The following is a 24,129-nucleotide window of genomic DNA, read 5'->3' as shown; positions in this document are numbered from 1 at the left end:
TTTAGCTGCCAAAAATACCGATGTTAGTTACTTAAACTGGAAGATTCAAAGTTAAATTCCGGGAGGTTTGTGCTCACACAAATCGATCGATCGTCTTGACAATGAAGATGAAGCCGTGAGTTAGCAAGTGGAATTTCGAGGTTTGGTATGACACAGCATCATTTGCATCTCAAAGTTGGATCTGTCATTATTATGTTTCAAAATCTTCATGCGCCGAAACTGTATACTGCAAGCCGGCTGATCGAATACATGGGGACATCCATTTCAGTTCAAACGTATTCAGTTTCCAGTGAAAATTGCTCTATCGATKACCATCAACAGGACACAAGGAYAGTCGGTAGAGGAGTATGGCAAAAATCTGGAAATGCTATGTTTTTCACACGGTCAAATATACGTGGCGTGTTCACGAGTTGGAAACCCATCTTCTCTGTACATACTCGTATAATTTTGTAAGCTAACTTTTCCCTAGCTACAAACATTTCGACTTTATTCTAGATATGTCGGTAACTATATGTATATATATTTATATTTTGCGTACAGATTTTTAGGAGGCTTAAAACTGTGGGTTTAGATAGAAGGAAAATAATAGAGCTTTTGCAGTGCGATCCGTGGCCTGTTGTGACCTCTCCAGTTCTCTGAAAACTTTTAGAAGCTTTCTGGGCGCGATGGAATCGATGAAAGAAGCCAAGGGCCTTGAKCATTCTTCTACAAATTGCTTGGCACTGTAGAATATGTGTTTGGGAACTTCCAGTTCTATGCCACAAAACCGGTAGTATAGAGCATGACAAGGAGACAAAAGTTATATCGGGAGATCTTAATAATATCTCCAAACCTTGATATGTTGTAACTTTCATTAATATCATGGTTCATGTTGCCTACTGCCAGTATCGTTCTCCTCACTCTGTCCTCAGTGCCGATCAATTCCTTTATGACCACGCCTCTGTAATGTAATCTGGCCCCATCAACCTATAAGCCCCCACAGAGCGGGCTACCCCTTTAAGCTCCGCTTGACTATCGCTGAGTATAGCGATACACTGGTTGCGATAGTTTCATTGATTTTTGCACACTGWCTTATTGCAAAAGATTTTTCTTGAAAGATGCTCGGAAAATATCTCATTGGTCTGAATAGTTTGGTATGCGGTCCTGCAATGCCTGCTCGAATGCCTTCCCTCRGTAGCAGGTCGAGCGTTGAATCACTCTAATCTGCCATTCTGCCGAGAGTAACTTTACCGTTCTTTGTGGAGTGTACCCTCTTCGTAACGTCGTCACTTGAAAGAAGGCCAGTGGTGTGTCTTCTCCTAAGACTGAGAATAAACCTTACGATCATGGTATACAGCAACCTGATGATACCTGGTTTGCAGCCGTAAGATTTACCGGCTATRCCTCTGCATATAAGGAGTGCTTTTGAGGCTCTAGACGGTGTTATTTCCACATGCCTTTCCCACCCTAAGGTTGAATCTAATGATATGTTAAGAAATTTGACYTCTTTCGACATCTCCAACCACCTGGCWCGAAGTGTTAGGGTCCTCAAAGCCGAGAGAGATTTTCGATTTGTAGAAGGGACAACGGTTGTTTTTGACGTGTTGGTTTTAACCCATCGGCGTACCTATGGCTGTGAGCATCTCAAGGGGCTCACCTATTACTAGGTGTCATAGTAGGGGGAAATAACTCCACCCTGTGGGTAGCTCATTTTATCTAGTGAAACTACCTGAAATTTATTACTTCGGACTGTAATACCCCTTAAAGAACGCTTTGATTTAACTAAGCTCTATAAACTATACTTTCAAGTAAGAAAATATTTAATTTCTTTTTCATTTTTCAGATTTACCAAAATTTGGTGAGCCATTACAGAATGTCACGGTACCAGTGGGACGAGAGGCGGTGTTGCAATGTGTTGTTGATAATCTGCAAACCTATAAAGTACGTAGTTAAAATAGTTAACATGTTAGAATATAMATATGTATATATAAAAAGATATATGAATCATTTGCATGAAAGGGATGAAAAAGATTATAAGAATTACTTCTATACAAACTAAAGGTAAATAATTCAAATGACAAACCAAAACCCAATAATTTTTGATTAGTTAAATTACTACATAACATATTTGTGGGATTTTTGTAACKAAGTTTTATTGCTGTATGCGTTAACAAATTTCAGTTTATTCAAATCCCATCACTCTTACTTCTTTGTACAAAACCTTATCAAATGCAAGTTTTACATTATTACTTTTCTTTTCCTTTTCCTACCCTTACGCCTAAGTGTGTGCAACGAAGTCATATCCTGATAATACAACAAATCCTAATCACTAATATTACAATTATTACGAATATTTCCTTATGCAAATGGACCCTTTGGCTGCGCAAATGTAGGTCACTATAAAAGTTTTCCTYAACATAATTTGTGAGTGAGTGAGTATCTGGGGATCACTGGACTAAGTGTTAATTGATAATCCTTCTCCTATAATGGTTTGTCGGTATGTCAAAAATGGGTTGAATCGCACCAATACTTCCTTAGCCTTCATATACATAATATAAAGATTTTCGAAATTCCGGGGGGACTTTATACCGCATATATCGGCCAATATATTAATTATTTTCGGATTTTCGAACATCCGGCTGATGATTGGTWTTATGGCTTTAAATATTTTCCTGGCTTTGATTCTTGCAGTTGCCAGAGTATAAAATGTTCGATTGCACACGAACTTAGCCCTTCCTTACTTTTTCTTCTTTTTTGTTTGTTTGTATAGTAGGGGGAAGCATCGTAAGCCGGAGTGTGGATCTTTAATCCGCTAAGCCTAACCTACTCCCATATCATGTCTCTCCACATGATCTGTGGACTAAGTATTACTTCATGAAAGACATTTAAGTCGCCTCTGTTATATGGACCGACTGACGCCCTATCTATTGTAAATGTCCCAATCTTATTATATCATAATTATAAGTGAAGCTTCGCTTACAGSTTTTCATTTTACAGATGATTTGTATATAAGTGCAGTCATTCCAGTTAGCATTTTCCTTATACTTGAAAACCAAGGGAAATGATAAAGTACGTGTTTAGAGCATCCTATCCTAACTAAACTCATAATGATATTTGTATTTGCTTCTAAAATACCCATGGCAACTGAGAATTTGGGYCAAATGGAAATCCAGGTCCCCATGTTGTCTATCTATCCACGAATTTTGTCCGTAATCTGTCTRTAGTCTACCGTCCTTTGCATTAAGTTTGTCACCGCTGCTGACACSTTGTGATGATTTTGGCTTCTCCTCTCTTTTTGCTGCTGTAGAATTCTCTGAGAAGTTGTATAGTATATTYGGGCGACTTCGTCTCACTGGATGTCAATCGGTGCCATACTGGCTAATACCTCAGCAGCGTCATTTGATATGGTTCGGACTGCGGATGGTTCACTGCGTTAATTGGTCTAGCCTATGATTTTATGTCTATTGTTTGCATCCGTATTGTAGCCGAATAMTGTACAACTAAACTCACTACTTTTGCTATTAAAAATTGTCGGCTGGAACGCACACAGCCTTTATTTGCCCTTATTTTATATACAGTTAGGGTACTCACAACTTGTCATAAAGCATCGTAAAATCRTAAAATTATAAATTTTTATACTTGTTTAAAAAAAGCTTTGTTGKATTATATACAAAAATGAGTTTACACAATTACATACATTTTCAATTATATGATTTCGGAYCGTTATAACTTATAACATTATGAGACCRTGTGAAACCCCTAAGTATATCAYAGAAGCATTTTGCATAACCCTTACCATTCCTTTTTTAAAACTTTCASTGGATAAAGTTGGCGATTTCATTTATTTAAGTGCGCATGTTTACTTATCCAAATTTTCCTTAGAAAAAAACATTAAACCATTAACATAAATATTGTCCCGTTATATAGTATACATCAAACAAAAAATATGCGTTTCGGCGAAATTCTGTTCTCACAAAAGTATTTTTCTGTCGTTTTCAATTCTGCTAGTTGGGTGGAGTTTGTTTGGTTTTCTATTTTTTCATAATTTTTTTATATTATGGTTGCTGGTACATATTGGAATTCAATTTAGTTTTAGTTGTATTTATTTCGATTGTGATCGTGGTTTTGTACACATTAAAAATGACTAAAGGTGAAGAATTAACTCCTGCTGAGAAAAAAATAGTTTTTCACCTTCACAATAAAGGTAAATTCACAAAATATCGTCAAATATAAAAACGTGATATGGTTAGTCGATATCGTCAAAATATAGAAAGTGTGGTAAAAGAGTGTAAAGAAGGCGCTAACTTGGAAAACGCAGGCGGTAGAGGACGACCAAAGTTATTGACAGTAAGGGAAAAGAAAATGATGAACTTAAAGCAGCGTTTCGAACCAAAGTGTCAAATGAAACAGTGTGTAGAGTGCTTGGAAATAACAATATACACGGCCGTGCTGCATAAAAAGACCACTTATATCTGTTATAAATAAACAAATTTWAAGATTTTGACTTATGGAAAACTGTAATATTTAGTGACGAAAGCAAATAAAACATTTTTGGATCGGATGGTCTCGTCTGGAGGAAACCAAATGAAGGATTAAATATCAAAAACGTCAAAGCAACTGCTAAGCATGGCGGTGGTTCCGTCTGCTCAGGGAGCCGGGAGTCTCGTTTTATAGACGTGGCAATGAATAAGCATCCACTCTTAAGGAAAATTTACAGTCCAATGATGAAATAATGGGCATGTCAAAAGTGAATCTATATTTAACCACAACGTCCGGATCGTATCGTTATAATGTGGATTCCCGCTATGTACATCTTCTCAACACAGAACATCTGCTAACACCGCCACAAAGCCCTGACATTAAGGGGATATTCTACTCTATAATTTTAAAAAATTCGATTTTTTTCACATATTTAAAGTTTAGACCCTTAAGAACATATCCTCCAAAGGATTTTTAAAAATTAAAATTATGTTAAGAGCAGATCAGGAATTTCAAAAAAAAAAAAGCGTAAAAAATAATTTTCAGGTAGTCGCCATTTTTCAAAAAAAAATTTTCGTGTTCCCTGACTTAGGGACTATAACAGCATCCATACTGATTAAGAATTTCTTTTGATTTTTTTTTTTTTTAAGACCACCAGGAGAGTCAGGATCAATGTCACCAGGATGCACCATTTTTTTTAAACTTGTCTCTCCCCCCTCTGATTATTTTATATTAAATAAAATTGAATCTTTGCATTTTGCAATTACACTATCTCACAAATTAAAAGTCTTAATTAACGTTTTTGATTATTGAAGAATTCGATATGCTTTTTCCGTTCTGAATCCAATAATCCATTCTTATCAAAACGATATCGCTTGCCCTCGCAAGAAGGCATAACAATAATAATTGTGAATTAAACAGAACGCTTAACGTTCTACCGAAATATGCTGAAACAGCTAATATTGTAATTGGCCCTTTCTTTGTTCTCGAGTCAATCATTAGCTAATGCTTACACTTCAGCTTTAGCTTTAGCTTTAAGTAAATATACCAAAATGTATAAATATTAGTATTGTGGAAATAAAGATTTGATTTGTATCTGGCAATCCACGAGAACCACACGTGTTTTATTTCATCCGTGCATTAGCGGATAAAGAAATATATATATTTTCTTCAATTTCCTTCGCCGCGGGAATTAAATTCGATGTATATGTATGTGAACTAGTCTCTAAGTTTTGAGATATAAGTTTGAAATTTTGCACGCGTCCTTTCCTCCCCAATAAGCTGCTCATATGTCAAAACCATCGATATCAGACTATTATAGCAAATAGTAGGCATACAAAATGAACGATCGAAATCGAATTCTTAATATGGAGAATTTTTTTATTTTACGAGGTATCTTCACGAAATGCATTATTACCTAAAACAACGGTATAGGTTGTGAAGAAATTGTCCAGATCGTACCACTACAGCATATAGTTGCCACGCAATCTGAAAGACCAAACTCAAATTACAGTATGGAAAACTTTTGTTTTCGACAAAATATCTCCACGAAATTCTCCACGGATTGTTCATTATGATTATCCAAAACAAGGGTCAAGTTTCTGAGTTTCTGAAGAAATTTTTCGGACCAGACCATTCTTTCTTATAGCTGTCATACAAAAATAGATCAGCAAAATCATGTTTTTGTAAACATTTTAATTGTAACTACGATCAGAACCGCAACGGCTGCTGAAGTGCTGGAGTTTTTTAACCACTTTAAAGATAGCCAATAAATTAAATTTAGTTTTTTGAAACTTTTTGTATGTATTCATTAAAAAAAAGTTTTATGCAATCAGTCTACAACAACTCCCAAAATAATATTTTCTTCCGGTGGTCACAATACAAGTGCCGCTTAAACCAACACTAAGCTTTTCTTGTCTTATTAATAGGGTAGAAATAATACAAAATATATATATGTATGTTAATCGATAACAATATGCTTGGTCTGTGTTTACATATGATTTTAAATGAATTTTACCGTTTAAAGTAAGCCATTCCTAATTAACTTCCTTAACCTCAAAAAAAGGTATTCACACTCTTTCTTAGCTGATTCATTGATAGACCCATAACGGCCGCAAGTAATCAGGTGTATATCTTAAAGTTACAAATGTATTTAAATATGTGTATATACATCAGCAAGCAATCACCGTATGTTAATATTTATTATATGTATGCAAACTCTGCGAAGCAGTAGCTAATAAAACGTTCAACTATTAACTAAACGTAAACAAACAATTTTCACATGAATTTTCTTCTCTCTTTCCTTTTTCTTCCTTACTGATACAAACCTACGCATACACTTTCACACATTCACATGTGTCCAACGTCCTGTGGAACTCTGTGGAAAATTCAACACAATCACTTGCACGTCCAATGGATATATAATATAATCCAACCGGCACACGCAACCCACCTATACRCACCTATACTAAATGAAAATGCGCAAATACAAATAAACAAAAACGAACTAATGACCGAACGTGCATATGAATGCGTTCGTCTTGCGACCTATGTATTATCTGCTAATATGAAAATGAATGGGTTGTGTCGAACGGGTTGACACGTCTCGCATTATGCTTTATAAATTCATAAACACACACCCCCGCATTCTTGTGCGTCATATGATTATTTCGGGGCATCGCCTAGATTGCGTGGCTGCGCGTCGACACACAAACAATACTGACGATACAAAATCACGTTATAACGAAAAACAACAGAATGAGCATAACCCATGCTGATAAACGTGCTTGGATATTAAGAATACGTGAYGTCAAGGAAGCGGACAAAGGCTGGTATATGTGCCAGGTCAATACGGATCCGATGAAAAGTCAAGTTGGTTACCTGGATGTTGTGGGTGTGTACGATAAACTTAATTGAGTCAAAATGTTTGTATATTATAATATGAGATATTGATATTCGTGAAGTCAAGMATGATCGCACTTGGATAGAAAAGGTGAGCCGCTGTGTTGTCTATATCTACTATGATTCCAAAAGACCATCTCATATCGGCAATTACAGCACCTTCTTGCGACTACYAAAAACTTATTTTCAGTACATTGATTAGGGTAAATTAAGTTAAAGTTGATCTTCGTGCAATCGAYACTTTTAGATCTCACTTATATAAAGGTAAATTTCGGTTCTTGGGGCACCCAAGATTCCTAAATATTAATCAGTGGATCTTCGCAGACCACCGATGTGTTTTGAGTTGACCACAAATTTCTACAGTGATATGAGATATGTGAGCCTATTAGACAGTGTCTATTCAGAACATTTATAATTGCGGCGAGCTAACTTTGATAAGAGCAGGTAGTTAAAGGGRCCTTCTAAGTTATATTTTGATCGAAAAGCATCTCACAGCCGCACAAACGTTTTGGTTGTTAACCAAGAACCAATCCATGAACCTCTTGCGTTTTACTCAGGAACAGAAGGAATTCGCACGAAGTCCACAGACCTGGCTATATAATACATAAAGGCAGCGGAGCACYGACTCGTTCCTAGTCTGATTAGACTAAAGGAAGTGTTTCAGTTARGCTTATTACTTTGCAGTTTCAAGCGATTCCACTATGATAAGTTACAATAACAACTTTAACACGAGGAAGCTTGACGCTTTTGCTACTGGTCTAATAAATACACAAAATTATATAATAAGTACTCTAACTTTGGATCTCTGTTGAGATCAACTTTTTAATTAACTATTAGTTTACAGGACTGTTCTCTCTCATAATGGAAACTGTTATGGGATGTTAGATGGCATGTCGGCGTCGGAGCCTCTATAAAGTATATATTTAAATTATCAGTATGTTGAGCTGAGTCGATTTAGCCATGCCCCTCTGTCTGTATATATACGAACTAGTCTCTCAGTTTTTAAAATATGTTTTTGAAATCTCTTCAAGAAGCTGCTCATTTGCCATACAAACTGAACGATCGGAATCAAGTTTTTGTATGGAAAACTTTCACATTTGACAATGAATCTTCATAAAAGTTGGCACGGGTTATTTTCTAAGATAATAATGTAATATACGAAGAAATTGTTCAGATCGGATTACTATAGCATATAGCTTCCATACAAACTGAATGATCGGAATCAAGAGCTTGCATGGGAAACTTTTTCATTTGGCGATATATCTTCCCGAATTTTGGTATGAGTAATTGTTCATAGAAATAATGTAACACCCGAAGAAATTGTTTACATCGGATTACTAAAGCATATATGTAGCTTTCATACAAACTGTACACTAAAAAAAATGTGCCTGTGAAGGGTATATTAGCTTCGATGCAGACAAATTTAACATTTTTTCTTGTTTTTATATGTTTTAGTAATTAGTTTCATAGTAGCAGATAACAAGAGCCATGTTTCGTCTAYATTTTCGATACATTGTTTTGCACAGTATAAGCTCTCAATTAACATTTATTSTTCTTAGTAGTTTTATTGCTGGTGATTTTTTCAAAAATCGCATGATATTTCGTATATATTCAGGCGGTACAACCAATATTTGAAAAGGTTACGTATACGACAACTTGGGAATGCGCGAATAACGCCTAGTTGTTCAAGTTCCAGAATTTCCTTAAAATTTTTATATTTCACACTAGAAAAATTAAATCGTACTTCATTAGAATATATGAGATAATTGCTTTAAACTTGWATATGCGTTAAATATTAAACTAAGAATTTTATACGAGGGAACTTTTATCTCGTAATGAAAAAAACTATTAATTCTTTCATAACTCTTTTCAGTAGCTTCTCTTAGTCCTACGTCACTAGTAATGTATTATGTGTAGTATAATATGTGTATAGCTCATAGTATATAAGTTCTATATGCACTAAATTTGCTGTGAACTAATCCTTTCGATACCTTCTTATCAGTATGAAAAGGGATGATTCGCAGCTAAATGGGTTATGGTAATATCTTAYTGATGGTGCTATTTAGCGGCAGAAAACATTTATGATGTAATTTCGTTAATTGTTACCGAGTTAACAGTTTTTATCCCGATAAAAATCTGGAACCGATCCGATTACTTAAGTAYTCTTAAATCAGCCTCTAAGGTACTGCATGGCCGTCTTCAACCTTACTTGGTACATAACACGCGATATTCCTGCACATATACTGCTGAAACGAAAAAAACCAACCACAAACTTTTCTATTTAATATACACATTTTCCACCTAAGTATTTCATTGTCTGTACAGAATAAGAATCAAACACAAATAATGTTATGAAGTAAAACTTTAAGGAAATTGTTGCTCTAAGGTATCACTTTGAGTTTTGAGCSGCTTTGGCGCGGTTTTCCCCTCCATTTCGATGATTGTTGACTTGCTTGCAAGTMATTCTCATAAACCCATGTCTCCTCGGCAGTTATAATGCTCTSCATATTATTGGGAACGGGACTCCCGCGTTAAAGAATATCGAAAAGAGACAAGACAGGTACACTTTTGGAAAAAAAATTCAGCTTTATCCGGACATGTCGAGCAAAGCAAAAACTATATTATACCCAAAATATCTACMAAAATTACTTGAACGATCTCKCGAGAAATGCTTCCTTGCCATTTCTCTAACACTTGACTGAACACTCAAGCACATATTCCTTTAAAATTTTCATCAGCTAAAGATATCAAAGATAGTCCAGAACTGGGCATGTCCTCAACGATTTTTCGATCGTATATGAAGGCTTTAATATGCTTGTGTTTTTGATATAACATACTGGTTGACAGACCGCGCCAATATTTGACACAGTAATTATTGATAGTCTACCAACTTAGCAAATTATAATTTTTTTTAAATATCATTCTCGAATTGAAATTAAATGTGTAATTGATTATAATTATGATATGAATCCCTAGTTATGATATTATATATTGAGTGTCTTCTTTTTAATTGRCGTAGTCACCGCTTCCGCGATTATAGCCGAGTTAACAATGGCGCCAATTAGATATTTCAAGTRAAGCCAGGTCCTTCTCCACTTGGTCCTTCCAACGGAGCGSAGATCTTYCTCATCCTCTGCTTCCCCCGGCGGGTACTGCGTAGAATTCTTTCAGCGCTGGAGTGTTTTCGCCCATTTGGAGAACATGACCTAGCCAGCGTAGCCCTTGCCTTTTAATTCGCTGAACTATGTCAATGTCGACATAAATTTCGTACAGCTCATCGTTCCATCGAATGCGATATTCGCCGTGTCCAACGCGCAAGGGAAAATAAATCTTTCGCAGAACTTTTCTCTCGAAAACTCGCAAAGTCGACTCATCCGTTGTTGTCATCGTTCAAGCCTATGYACTATATAGAAGGACGGGAATTATGAGTGACTTATAGAGTTTGGTTTTTGTTTTGTCGAGAGAGGACTTTTCTTCTCAGTTGCCAACTCAGTCCGAAGTAACACCTGTTGTCAAGAGTTATCCTGCGTTGGATTTCTRGGCTGACATAGTTGGTGATGTTTACGCTGCTTCCAAGGTAGACGAAATTATCTACAACTTCAAAGCTATGACTGTCAAAAGTGAGGTGAGTGCCAAGTCGCGAGTGCGACGACTGTTTGTTTGATGACAGGAGATATTTCGTCTTGCCCTCCTTCACTGCCGAGCCCATTTGTTTTGCTTCCTTGTCCAGTCTGGAGAAAAAGCAAAACTAAGGGCGCGGATATTGAAGTCAATGATATCAATATCATCGGCATACGCCAGCAGCTGTACACTCTTATAGAAGATGGTACCTTCTGTATTTAGTTCTGCAGCTCGAACTATTTTCTCCAGAAGCAGGTTGAAAAAGTCGCACGATAAGGAATCGTCTTGTCTGAAACTTCGTTTGGTATCGAACGGCTCGGAGAGGTCCTTCCCGTTTCTGACGCAGTTTTTGGTGTTGCTCAATGTCAGCTTACATAGCCGTGTTAGTTTTGCGGGGATACCAAATTCAGACATCGCGGCATAAAGGCAGCTTCTTTCACCTTTTTGCTCTCCTCGTTGAGCATGCCTTCGTCCAGCGCCGTGTTTGAATAGCTCGGCCGGCAATCCATTGGCCCCCGCCAATTTTTGCTGTTCTTCAGGCGGGTAATTACTATTCGAACTTCTTCCTGGTCGGGGAATAGAACGTCTGCTTCATCGTCATCGATTGGGGAATCGGGCTTGTCTTCTCCTGCMGTTGTGCGGTCACGGCCATKCAGCAGGCTGGAGAAGTGTTCCCTCYATAATTTAAGTATGCTCTGGGCATCGCTGACTAGATAACCTTTGAGGGTTCTATAAGAGTATGCTCCGGTCTTGAAACCTTCCCACAGTTTCCTWATACCGAGTTGCTGACGAGTGCTCTCAGAGAGCAGGATTGCAAGCCGAGTAGAAAATTGTTCGGCTGTCTGTTCTGATTGCAGCTTCTCGACKTCGACCCTTATTTGTGTTTGTTGGCGTGCGTTTTTTGCTGCACAGACGCGGGTGCAAATCTGGGCTGCAACAAAATAGTGGTCTGAGTCGATGTTAGGACCTYGCACATCTAAAACACTGGAGACGAGTCTTCCGTCTATCACAACATGATCAATCTGGTTGGTGGTTTTTCGATCCGGAGGCAGCCAGGTAGCTTGATGTATCTTCTTATATTGAAATCTAGTACTACAGATAACCATATTAAGGGCCCCGGCGTGGGCGCAAATTAGCGATATGTTGAAGAACCTCGCTTTGACGCGGATTGTKGCTAGATGTTCATTCACCGGAGTKAATGATAGTACTCGGCGACGGAGTCTCTCTCCCACAAAGACCACTCGTCTCCGTCCTTGTCCCGTCCATCGCATTACTTGGACGGCGGTGATGTCAGCCTTTGTTTTTACGAGGACATCAACCAGCTGGGCAGCGGCACCTTCCCAATTAAGGGACCGGACATTCCAGGCGCATGCCCTCAATTCATAGTCCTTATTTCGTTTGCCATGGTCGTCATCAAAAGTGGGGTCTCTCATTCGAGGCTGTTGTTGCTTTTTCATTGGGGGTGTTTTTTTTACGTGGCGRGTCCCAAACCCAGCGGACAACCCTATGCAGGGGATGTTTCGCCTTCTCACTTTAGCTCGCCTTCAAACGGATGTTCTTAGGCTAYCCAGAGGATACTTGGTCAAGGACCGAAAGTCGTGGGCTGCTTGAGYCTTATGTAAAAGAATTGTTTCTGGCCATTCCCTAGTGAACGGATATCAGAGAACTYTCCTCACTTGCGTGAACACATGACTCCATCCTCCATATTGAGTACACTTTGTATATAATATGATCGATAGGTAATGCTACATWACACAGTATTTACGAAGTAAACAATATCATTAGAATAGTATTAAAACATAATCCGATTTWTTTTACAGTTAACTAGTTACCATATCTAGAAGATATACTATTTATATTGACTATATTTATATATAATATTTTACTAACAAAACATATGTGCTCTTCTATTCTTTTTTTCAATTGCGAAATTCTTGTTCTTGCCGTTTGCGAAAAACAACACTCCGAATGATACATCTTGATGATGTCGGCCATGACATTCGCTGGACAATACTGCAATGATTATGAACATCGTGCCACTGCCGTTCAGCGCCATACAATGCTACATCAACATTACAATTCTGATTGTTTGGTACATTACTGTTTTATTTGTTTCGCTGCTGTTACGGTATTCGCTTTTCGCGTAAACAGTTCCACCCGATATCCTCGATTATCCCACCAGCACGGATATGGTGATACGAGAGGGCGCTAACGTAACGCTGAAATGTGCAGCAGTTGGCTCACCAACACCGACAATAACGTGGCGCCGTGAAGGTGGCGAGCCCATACCGCTGCCTAACAATACCGAAGGTGAGTAAAGAATATGAATATTTCTTGTAAATATATTTTGAGTAACTTTCTACATGATGTGAAGAACATTTGAATCAATTATGATGAACTCGATGAAATGAAATGGTAGATGCCCAAAATATTCTGAATCTAATAAAGAAAATATAAATGTAGGCTTAACGTGATATACACAAAAATGTTTCATCCTCAATCCTCAAGTGTTCCTTTTAGTTTTATTCTGAATTTAAATCAAATATATACAAAAGGTGATGGAACTATACTCACCGCAGCTATGTCAAGATTTCACCATTTCAATCAACATWTGATGGTAGACAAGAATTTGAGAATATTTATAGAAAACCACACCACTTAAAGCAAACCGGTGCCTAATATTTAACTTCATTATGGCAACTGCTTGAACCTCCCTTGAATTTTTGAAACTCATTTACCATTYCTCTAAGGCTTTGCTATGTTCAAGACTAGAGTGGTATTTTCCGTTTGAAAAAATTGATTCTTTAAGATTTGTTTTCATACATCATGCAACCATTATTAAAAATGGCAAAAAATAGTAAGACTTTTAATTTTAAATTTCGCRCAAAAACGCATTCGTGGAATCATTTTGTTCTAGTTGGTATGTGACATTTGTCACATCAAAATAGTTATTAGTGTTTAGTATATGCTTGTCTTGTGGAAGTACCGAATGCACGGCTATTTTTACGAACTTCCGCTAAATTTTGTGTGCAGAAACAAATTTCAACAAATAATTATCTTCAGAAAATGTTTTTGTTTACTAGAAATTGTTCAAAGGAATTGAGAATACGTTGAGGATGAACCACGGCCAGGACGGTCATCACCATCAACTGATGATCAGCTCGTCAATCAAAGCAAAGGAACGAATGCATCAGAATAAACGGTTAATAGTCARAGATCTTACTGGCATCGTTGGAATGTTGGATCAACACAAAATTTTACCATAACTTTAAAGCAGTAATTTTCCATTGTTTAGATCTTAATCAGTCGAAAAAAAATATATGCCATGATTCACTTTTTTATTTAGGACACCGTTTTAACGATATTTTTTAAAATATGTGGTTTTAATTTTTGATTGAAAATKATCACTTAAAGAAACATTTTAATTAAGTTTTACTATCAAAATAACTAACAAAAAAGTAAAAAGCAACTTAAAAGTGCACACCTTTACTTTTTTTGTATTCACAGGTACTATCTCTTAATAAACAAATATAGTCTCCCATCATGTTTTCATTGTATTGACCTTGATAACGTTGTTCGAAACTCAYAATRTCCTGGTGAAAACGTTCTCCTTGCTCTTCTGAATACGCTCCCATGTTGTTTTTGAATTTATCTAAATGARCATGCAGCATATGTACTTTTAATGACATTCTGCAGCCCATGGCCTCAAAAYTTTTTAGCATATTTTCAACTAGGTTTTCGTAGTTTTCGGCTTTGTTATTTCCTCAGAATCCAGAAACGACTGCTTTGAAACTGTTCCAACTCGCTTTTTGAATACGATCCAGCAATGTAGGAAAATCTGTCTGATGTGCTAACCAAAAAAAAAAAAAAAACCCCGGCTTTAACCTTTGCTTCGGATAACTTCGGGAAAAACTTGTTTAAATATTCAAAAGCTTCTGAGGTTTGATCCAGTTTTTTAACAAATTTTTTCATCAACCCTAACTTAATATGCAGAAGCGGCAATAACTCTTTTTCTGCTTCAACAATTGTCTCAAATTTTACGTTTTCTTTTCCGATACAAAGTTCTGTTCTTTCAGGTCAGGACCGTTGAGTATAATGCGTAGCATCCGCTATACTATCCCATAAGCACAAATATCACGAATACTCACAATACTTTACAGATTCGAGCAAAATTTTAACACTTTCATAATTTTCTTTAAGATATACTGAGTGAGCGATTGGAAGAGATGGAAATTTATTTCCAAAATCAAAGTCCATTTTCTTTTGTGAAAAATGTTGAGAATGTTTCATACCTAGTCCACTGATCCGTAATATAATATTAACATCATCAAGCAAATTCCACTGTTTTAAGCGAAAGCCTAAAAGCTCTGCTTTACTTTTTGGCAAATTTAAATCTCTAATSAAATCATTAAAATCTTCTGTGGTGACGAAATGAGGTTTTGGTTGTTCTGGTGTCGGTAAAAGTTCCTTATCCTAATTACTTTTATGAGGACTAAGAGATAAGCTACTATTTTGCGATAATTTTATCGGTGGCTCAGGTACAGGTCGTGTCAAATCGTGTGAAACTGGAGCAGAAGAAGATTCAARGTCAGAATATTCGATAGCTTTTGCATTTTTACCTCTACGCCTTTTACTCGGATTCACAATGCCAAAGTAGCAGTCGTTAACGTGATCTTTTGGTTCTCGCCAGATTCTTGGTATTGGAAATTTCATAAACCTTTTCTCACCCCGATACCAACCTAACATATAAAAATAGAAATTAATATGTCTATTTTATTTAATTCACCGTTTATTGAAAATGTCTTTACCTTCCAAACATCTTTTACAATAACTACAAGCAGCATGTGGAGCCCATGTCTTGTCTTGATTCCGAACAAGGCAGTCAAAATATACTTCGTAGGCTTCACAGAGAACGTGAGATGCTTTTAGTTCATATTTTATATCTCGAACTTTAATAAATTGCCCACACATCTACTATCTCTTAATAAACCCCAAATATAATATTATTACTATAACTTTTACAAAAGCAAACTTATACGAAAAAATGGTATTTTCTTACCGTTTTTTTATAATTAATCAAAAAATCATAAAGTAAACTTTAGGACAAAGAACGAAATTTTTTTTGTAGAGTCGTGTTACGGATATTTGTATCTGCCTTTACAAATAGGTGGCAAAGGTGAGCCATAGCCCAAAAATGACATACATGTCAAAAATGAATATTATGTTGACAGTTTTCTTAGGTTATCGAAATGTTTGAACTTTGGATTCTTTCCGACTGACCAAACTGTCAACAAGGAATACTATTTAAGAGGCCGGGCTTATGGGCTGAAAACTCTTGATTTTTGTACCACAATGGTGCACCATCGCACACTGAATTGATTCTTAGTAAGTTTATCGCACAATTTTCAACGCAACGTGTCGCACTATCGTTTTCGGCTTTTTTAGCTCCGCGTTATTTCTGGCTATTCAGCAAACTTAAACGGCCKTTCCGAGGAAACCGTTTTAAGTCAATTGAAGCCGTTAAACGGGAAYGGGTACCCGCATTGAACGCTAATTTGGAAATTTGTTTTGACAATTGTTCGGAGGATTGGATTGGTTGGCACAAGTGTGGCCGAAGGGATTGAATTGAGGGGACGACAGAGACTGATGAATATATTAGGAATTTTCAAGCTATGAACAAAGTCTTACTATTTTTTGCTCGTAGTAGTATGACTCTTTTAATCTGTGTTTCTCTTTGTTTGTGATTTGCCCGAAGCTCCGTGCTCTTACTAAGAAGATTTTTATGCAACCAACTTATTGGCAACATTTCCAACAGTCAAGAAGTATTTCTTTTAAAATGTCAAGGAGACAAGATTTTCTCTGAAACCGGTATTGTAAAAATCACCTTTAAAATGGCAACAACTTACCGAAAGAACCCWTGCATATATGTATGACCAAAATAAGACCATTCTAAAAACCTTATATATAAAAATGAATCGCAAAATRTGTTGCTAAGCGCATAACTCATCAACGCCTGCACCAATTTGGTCAATTCTTTCTTYTAAATGTTTGTTGAGGTTCAACGATGGGTYTTACGGCGATTCGAATTCGAATAATTACCGGAAAAGCCATAGAAAGAGCTCTTTTGTTTTTCACATACAAACGTTTAATAAAAATGAATGCTTGTTGGYTAGTAACGGTAAGAGAACGACTGCACCAATCTTGATGGAATTTTTAGAGGTTGTTCTCTGGGAATCGCGGAATGTTTGGATATAAAAAAACCATTTGCTTTTAGTCAGGCAAAGTCGGAAAATTTGATCATTTTATCAATTATGGGATACGACCAAAAATTTCATTGTCGAAGACATTTTAYATCGTATGCGCTAAGAATTGGAAATGGGTCAATACCGGTTAATACTTCCTGTGGTTTGATATCAATTCCATATGCCGTGCAGGATGAAGATGGAATGTTTATACGAACATTGACCAAATTATCGTAAGTACGATTCCTTGAGTGCACGCGAAATGTCCTTCTTCTTAATTGGCGTAGACACCGCTTACGCGATTATAGCCGAGTTAACAACAGCGCGCCAGTCGTTTCTTCTTTTCGCTACGTGGCACTAACTGGATAATCCAAGCGTAGCCAGGTCCTTCTCCACCAGGTCCTTCCAACGGAGTGGAGGTCTTCCTCTTGATTTGCTTCCCCCGGGGGGTAGAGCATCGAATACTTTCAGCGCTGGAGTGTTTTCGTCCATTTGGMCAACATGACCTAGCCAGCGTAGCCGTTGTCTTTTAATTCGCTGAACTATGTCAATGTCGACATATATCTCGTACAGCTCATCGTTCCATCGAATGCGATATTCGCCGTGGCCAACGCGCAAATAACCATAAATCTTTTGTATAACTTTTCTCTCGAAAACTCGCAACGTTGACTCATCATTTGTTCACCCTTGTTGCCCTCGTTCTCCGTCAGACCAATTTGTTTTGCTTAATTGTCCAGTCTGGAGAAAGCAGAACTAACGGCGCGGGTGTAGAGGCCCGGTTGTTGATTTTCTAGGTCTGAAGCCACACTGATAAAGTCCAATCAGTTTGTTGACGGTGGGCTTTAAGATTTCACACATTACACTCGATAGAACCAATGTTGAGGAGGCTTATTTCACGGTAGTTGGCGCAGATTGTGAGGTCTAGTTTTTTGTGGATTGGGCATAGCACACATAAATTCAAATCGTTGGGCATGTCCATCGGTTCCCGCCGCTTTGTTGTTCTTCATTCGGGTAATTGCTAYTCGAACTTCTTTATGGTCGGACAATGGAACGTCTGCTCTATCGTCATCGTTTGGGGAATCGGGTTCGCTTTCTCCTGGCGTTGTGCGTTCACTGCCATTCAGYAGGCTGGAGAAGTGTTCCCTCCTTTGTTTAAGTCTGCTTTGGGCATCGGTAGCTAGATCACCTTTGGSGGTTYTACAAGAGTATGCTCCGGTCTTGAAACCTCCTGTAAGTCGCCGAATTTTTTCGTACAATTTTCGAGCATTACCCCTGTCGGCCAGCTAATCAAGCTCTTCGTACTCACGCATTTCGGCCTCTTTCTTTTTCTGTCTGTAAATGCGTCTCGCTTCCCTCTTCAATTCTCGGTATCTATCACATCCCGCACGTGTTGTGGTCGATCGTAACGTTGCGAGGTAGGCAGCCTGTTTTCTCTCCGTAGCGACACGGCACTCCTCGTCGTACCAGCTGTTCTTTTGCACTTTCCGAAAACCAATGGTTTTGGTTGCAGCTTTACGTAAGGAGTTTGAACTGCCGTCCCACAGTTCCCTTATGCCGAGTTGTTGACAAGTGCTCTCAGAGAGCAGGAGTGCAAGCCGAGTAGAATATCATTCGGTTGTCGGTTGTGATTGCAGCTTCTCGACGTCGAACATTCCTTGTGTTTGATGGCGTTTTTTGCTGCACAGAGGTGGGTGCGAATCTTGGCTGCAACAAGATAGTGGTCCGAGTCGATGTTAGGACCTCGCAGTGCACGCACATCTAAAACACTGGAGACGTATCTTCCGTCTATCACAACATGATCGATCTGGTTGGTGGTTTTTCGATCCGGAGATAACCAGGTAGCTTGATGTATCTTCTTATGCTGGAATCTAGTACTACAGATAACCATATTTCGGGCCCCGGCGAATAGTACTCGGCGACGAGTCTCTCTCCCACTACGAATCCCACACCAAACTTGTGCTATATGGTCACTGTAGTAAATGCCACAAGGACCTACTCGTCTCTGTCCTTATCTCGTCCATCTCATTTCTTGGACGACGGTGATGCCAGCCTTCACTTTAATGAAGATATCAACCAGCGGTCATTCCAAGTGCATGCCCTCAAATCATAAAGGGGTTCACTCATGCGAGGCTTGTTGTTTCCTTTTATGGTAGGTGGTTATTTTTACGTTGCGGGGTACAAACCCAGCGCATGACTCCATCCTCYTCCGCACAATGTTAGCTGCCACAAATACCGATGTTGTTGAYTTAAATTGGAAGATTAAAATCGACTGATCGTCTTGACACTGAAGACGACACCGTGAATTATCCAGTGGAAGCCAAGCCATCATTTGCGTCTCATAGTTGGATATGCCGTTGTGATGTTTCACAATCTGATTGCGACGCGTCTATYAAATGAAAAATATTGAGAAAAATCGCAAATAAATGATTATTAACACAATATGAATGTTTGTCTTTTCGATTCAAAACCCATAATTCACGMAGAACAACGGCTGACCCCGCAGCTATTACTAAATAAAACCTTCTAAATAATTTAAAAATTATGAAATAATTACTTTTAACTAAACCTATTATTTACAACTATATTTTCCTGTGTTAGAAGTTGGTAAATATTCTTATGATACTGAAACGCTAAATTCTTGACAATAAAATTAAATTATTTGTATCTTATGATATTTTTTCGAAATTCCCAAATCTAAAAAACTTCCTTTAGAAATATTTTCATAGTTTCTCTAACTTCGTTACTTATACTATATTATCTTGGAGCACTATGTCATTAAAAGGAAGCTTTTGAAAGTCGTTTCASTTCTCTAAAGATAGGAAAGGCGTATATTTTTAATTCTCAAAAGTTGTCCCTGAAATTTAAATATTGTGAAACTGTACATTGCAACAAAATTGTATTCTGTACGAAATTGCGCGTTTTTTCATTGATTTCCCTACGTAAACCATATGACTGAAATGAAAACCACGAACGCCATTAGCAAAATTACTTTTCATTTTTATTGGATGCAAATTTATGACATATATTTTGCAAGGATACGCATCCCAATTGCAGAGCATGCATTGTAATTCAAAACGAAATTAATTTTTAATTTTAGTTGAAAAGTTCTATGAATATTGAAACAAATTTCGGTAGTTTCAGCAGGCATTCAATTTCAAATGCACCAGTGAGTATATATTAAATATAATTAAGGTCTGAAGGAACTGATTTCAATGAAAATTTGTTAATATATTTTGTATTTCAATTAAATCAATTGCAGGTTTAGAAATCCTATATAAAACGAAAGTACTTCATTTGTACCTGTAGTTAATAGTCTAGTTAAGGAATGTGTGTAATCTTCGAAGGTCATCATAGTCGGGCAATGGAACATTATTCCATAGTCAGAGATTTTGGAAGAAGGTTTGTTCAGCAGGATGGAGTAGCGTTCCCTCCATAAATTTAGTATTGCCTGAACATTAGCATCGTTTCATAGAATTTTTCAGCACAATTCCTGYCGGGCAGCTTGTCAAGTTCTTCATACTCATACATATCTGCCTCTTTCTTTGTTTGTCAGCGTATGCGTCTCGGTTTCCTCTTCAACTCTATGTATTTATTCCACCACTCTCGTTTTTTTTATCGGTCGTGAAGGAAGGCTGTCTGTCTGAGTTCTCTTCACTGCGAAATAATACTCCTTTCCWTTCCAGGTGTTATTTGGTGTTATTGGTGATGAGAGAGAGCAGGGGTGTAAGTCAAGTCGAAGCCCGTTTCGCTGTCGGTTGTGATAATAGCTTCTCGGTGTCGTACCTTCCCTGTACTTGTTGATGGTCGTGCTTTGCTATACATAAGTGGGCAGGTACCTTCGCTACAAGAAGATATTGACCCGACAAGGAAAAAGAACACTGAAGACGTGTCTTCCATCTATCACAACATGATTGATCTGGTTAGGGGCTTTTTGATCTGAAGACAGCCAAGTAGATTGATGAATTTTTTGTGCTGGAATCTAGTACTACATACAACCATATTTCGTGCCACTGCAAAGTCGATCAGCTTCCACCCACTGGCAGAAATTTCGCCATGGAAGCTGAACTTTACAACTCTTGTACCAAAGATAAATTCTTTGCCCATTCTGGGGATAGTTGTCATAAGCGCGCTCCAACCGCTCATAAAAGGCTTTTTTCGTCATATCGTCCTTCTTTTTCATCGATGCGTGGGTGAAAAATTGTACTCTGGAATGGTTTGTTGTTAAACGCTCATCAACCGGAGKGAATGCCAAGACTCGACGACTAATTCTATCCTGGAATCCCACACCAAATTTGCGCTCCGATGTCACAAAGATCTACTCGTCTCCGTCCTTATCSTGTCCATTGTATTTCTTGAACGTCGATGATGTCTGCCTTTACTAACGAGGACATCAACCGCCTTCCCATTGATTTATACGTATATATTATATATATTATAGTAATATAAAGTTTTATATACATCCGGTGAACAGATACTGCAATTAGACTTCAGCAAACCCTTAAACCGAATTTGTCAAAGTAACTCCGCTGAAGCTTCCTCTCTTTTAGCCGGGACCTCATTCTCTACAACCGTTGGCTACCGCATCTTACATAAGGGTTACTCACATTTCCAGGGTGCGCGGCGGGGATGCAAGACTACGAATTGGATATAGTGCTACAACTGTAACTACTTACCCAGATGCATAAATATATCCCATTAACCTCAAATAATAAACAAATCGACCTATTTATAACTAAAAGTATCTATCTGACCAAAATCTCAATAAATACTTATCTTCTATAAATATACATTTAATATTCCTTGCTCCTGAATTTAAAATTAATTTATAGACGTTTATATTTTAAAACACATATTCTTTTCTTATAGATATCTTTCCAGTCATGGCCTACAATGGCTCCTACCTGACGATCACTAAAGTACAACGCCTTAATATGGGTGCATATTTATGCATCGCCTCGAATGGCATTCCGCCAACGGTCAGCAAGCGCGTAATGTTGATTGTGCACTGTAAGTATACGAGTATATACTAAATTAAATTATCATTTAAACTTGCTTAAGGAAAGGCCATGAAACAATATGGTAATGAATTTTCATATATGACTCTCAAAGACTTCCTCAATCAATTCCTTCATTATACCCTAAGCGCGCTATATTAATTTAGTCACGAAGTTTGTAATACCAAGAAGGAAATAACGGCTCTTTAATAAATATATAAATAATCAGATTGGCGAACTGAGTAGATATAGCCATGTCTCTCAATTTTCGAGATGTCTATCTGAAATTATGCACAAATACTTTTTTCGTTCAAAAAGGTTTACATTAGTGGCTACCATGCAAACTGACCGATCGAAACAAATTTGTTGTAAAGAGTAAAGTATTTGCGAAGTGTATTATTGCTTCGGTGCAACCGATGTCAACGCTTTTTATACTCTTGCAATATGTTACTACAGAGCTATAGGTCTATATTATATAAATACATATAAATGATTAGGATGAAGAGACGAGTTGAAATCCGGATGCATATCTATCTACAGTACCTCTCCAACCCATTAGAAACACGGGCAGTTATTCATAATTTTGCTTTTAGAGTCAAATCAATCAACAATTATTTCGATTTGTGAATGCAATTTTTTGTATAATATTTATTTGAAATATGGTCTTTTCATAAAATTGAGAAAAACTTCGATTTTTTTAGTATTTGGTTGACAAAGCTTTATTTTTATTAACCTTCCTATACCCGCGCACATGTCTGTGAGACCGACGAAACAGTTTTTCGTAAATATTTTTTTTAGGCTGTTTTGGAAAGACTGATAACAATTAAAGTAATAAATAATTTATGTTAACAATTGCTATTTTTTGTTTTATTACATCCTATATTTCCTATAAAATAAAAAAATATAAACGGTTTTATAGAAAAATAACAAGGTAAGAGGAGTCAAAGTCACGGTCTGTCACACCGTGCGCGGGTATAGGTGTTAAAACATTTGGCGCGGGTATAGGAAGGTTAACAGCCTTCACTATTTGAGGCATACAATTCAAACAAATATCATTATTTTTAAATCTGGATCATTTAGACACACATCGTTTATGTTATCTTTGAATGGCACTGTTGTGGGATTTCTACCTTCCGAGTAATATGTAGTGAACAGCCTACATACTTAATACTTAATGCAAAAAAATTCAAATTATTCGCCTAGCAGCTTCCCCAGCACTCTATTCGTAATTTTTTATATTTATTTACCATGTTCCTAATGGGTTGGCGGTACTTCTTATCTTAATAATATGCAGTTATGCCACACAAAAATTAAAATCGGGTCAATACTACACCTATCTCCAATACTATTATCATACTAAATATCGGTCAATGTAGTAATGCAACTTATTGCTCAGGGACTCCTTTTGCACTTATTAACGCTAATTGATATGTTTGTAAAAACTAGTGACAATCTTGCGTTAAGGAGTTCAGTATTACTAGGAACGAAAAATATACTCGGAAGCAAAGTATTCTGAAAGGCTAAAGAAGGCTTGTCGCTTATATTAAATAACTGCTTGGACGTTATATTTTTATCCTTAGCAGTTKTTATAGATGCCTGAGAGTCAAGAAAGAAGTGTTAGGAACATAACTTGTTTTCTTCCAACAACTTCTACAACTCGCATACGGTAAGATTCTCAACTTTACCTCGTGAACAYCACGAGCAAATAGACCAGTTAAAAATGACACAACTAGTGAAACCAAAGAGCTCACTAAGCTTCTGCTACCCTTCTRCCCTTCTGCTATAATTTTTAGTTAACCTTATTTCATCTGTAAGGTTATTTATTTCTAGCAACATGGCTAGAAGTATGTAGAAAAATGTGTTCCCTTGAATGCATGGCTAGAAGTATGTAGAAAAATGTGTTCCCTTGAATG

At 37.2% G+C, this 24,129-nt stretch overlaps 1 protein-coding gene across 1 annotated transcript in view; it reads left to right on the top strand.

The window, feature by feature from the left end:
* LOC108977786 (protein CEPU-1-like) overlaps window positions 1-24,129 on the top strand; it is a gene marked incomplete at its 3' end in the record, with an annotated part of 46,930 nt that overhangs the window by 13,780 nt on the left and 9,021 nt on the right. The window contains exons 2-5 of the mRNA XM_018947692.1: window positions 1,823-1,920; window positions 7,144-7,351; window positions 13,132-13,290; window positions 22,101-22,229. Coding sequence (XP_018803237.1) covers window positions 1,823-1,920; window positions 7,144-7,351; window positions 13,132-13,290; window positions 22,101-22,229 — 594 coding nt within the window. The remainder of the gene's footprint in view (window positions 1-1,822; window positions 1,921-7,143; window positions 7,352-13,131; window positions 13,291-22,100; window positions 22,230-24,129) is intronic.

This window comes from Bactrocera latifrons, unplaced genomic scaffold (genome assembly GCF_001853355.1).
Source record: "Bactrocera latifrons isolate USDA-ARS-PBARC rearing strain unplaced genomic scaffold, ASM185335v1 scaffold_950, whole genome shotgun sequence".
NCBI lineage: Eukaryota > Metazoa > Arthropoda > Insecta > Diptera > Tephritidae > Bactrocera > Bactrocera latifrons.
Note: the sequence above shows the minus strand (reverse complement) of the source record. Positions and strands in the feature narration are given on the sequence as shown.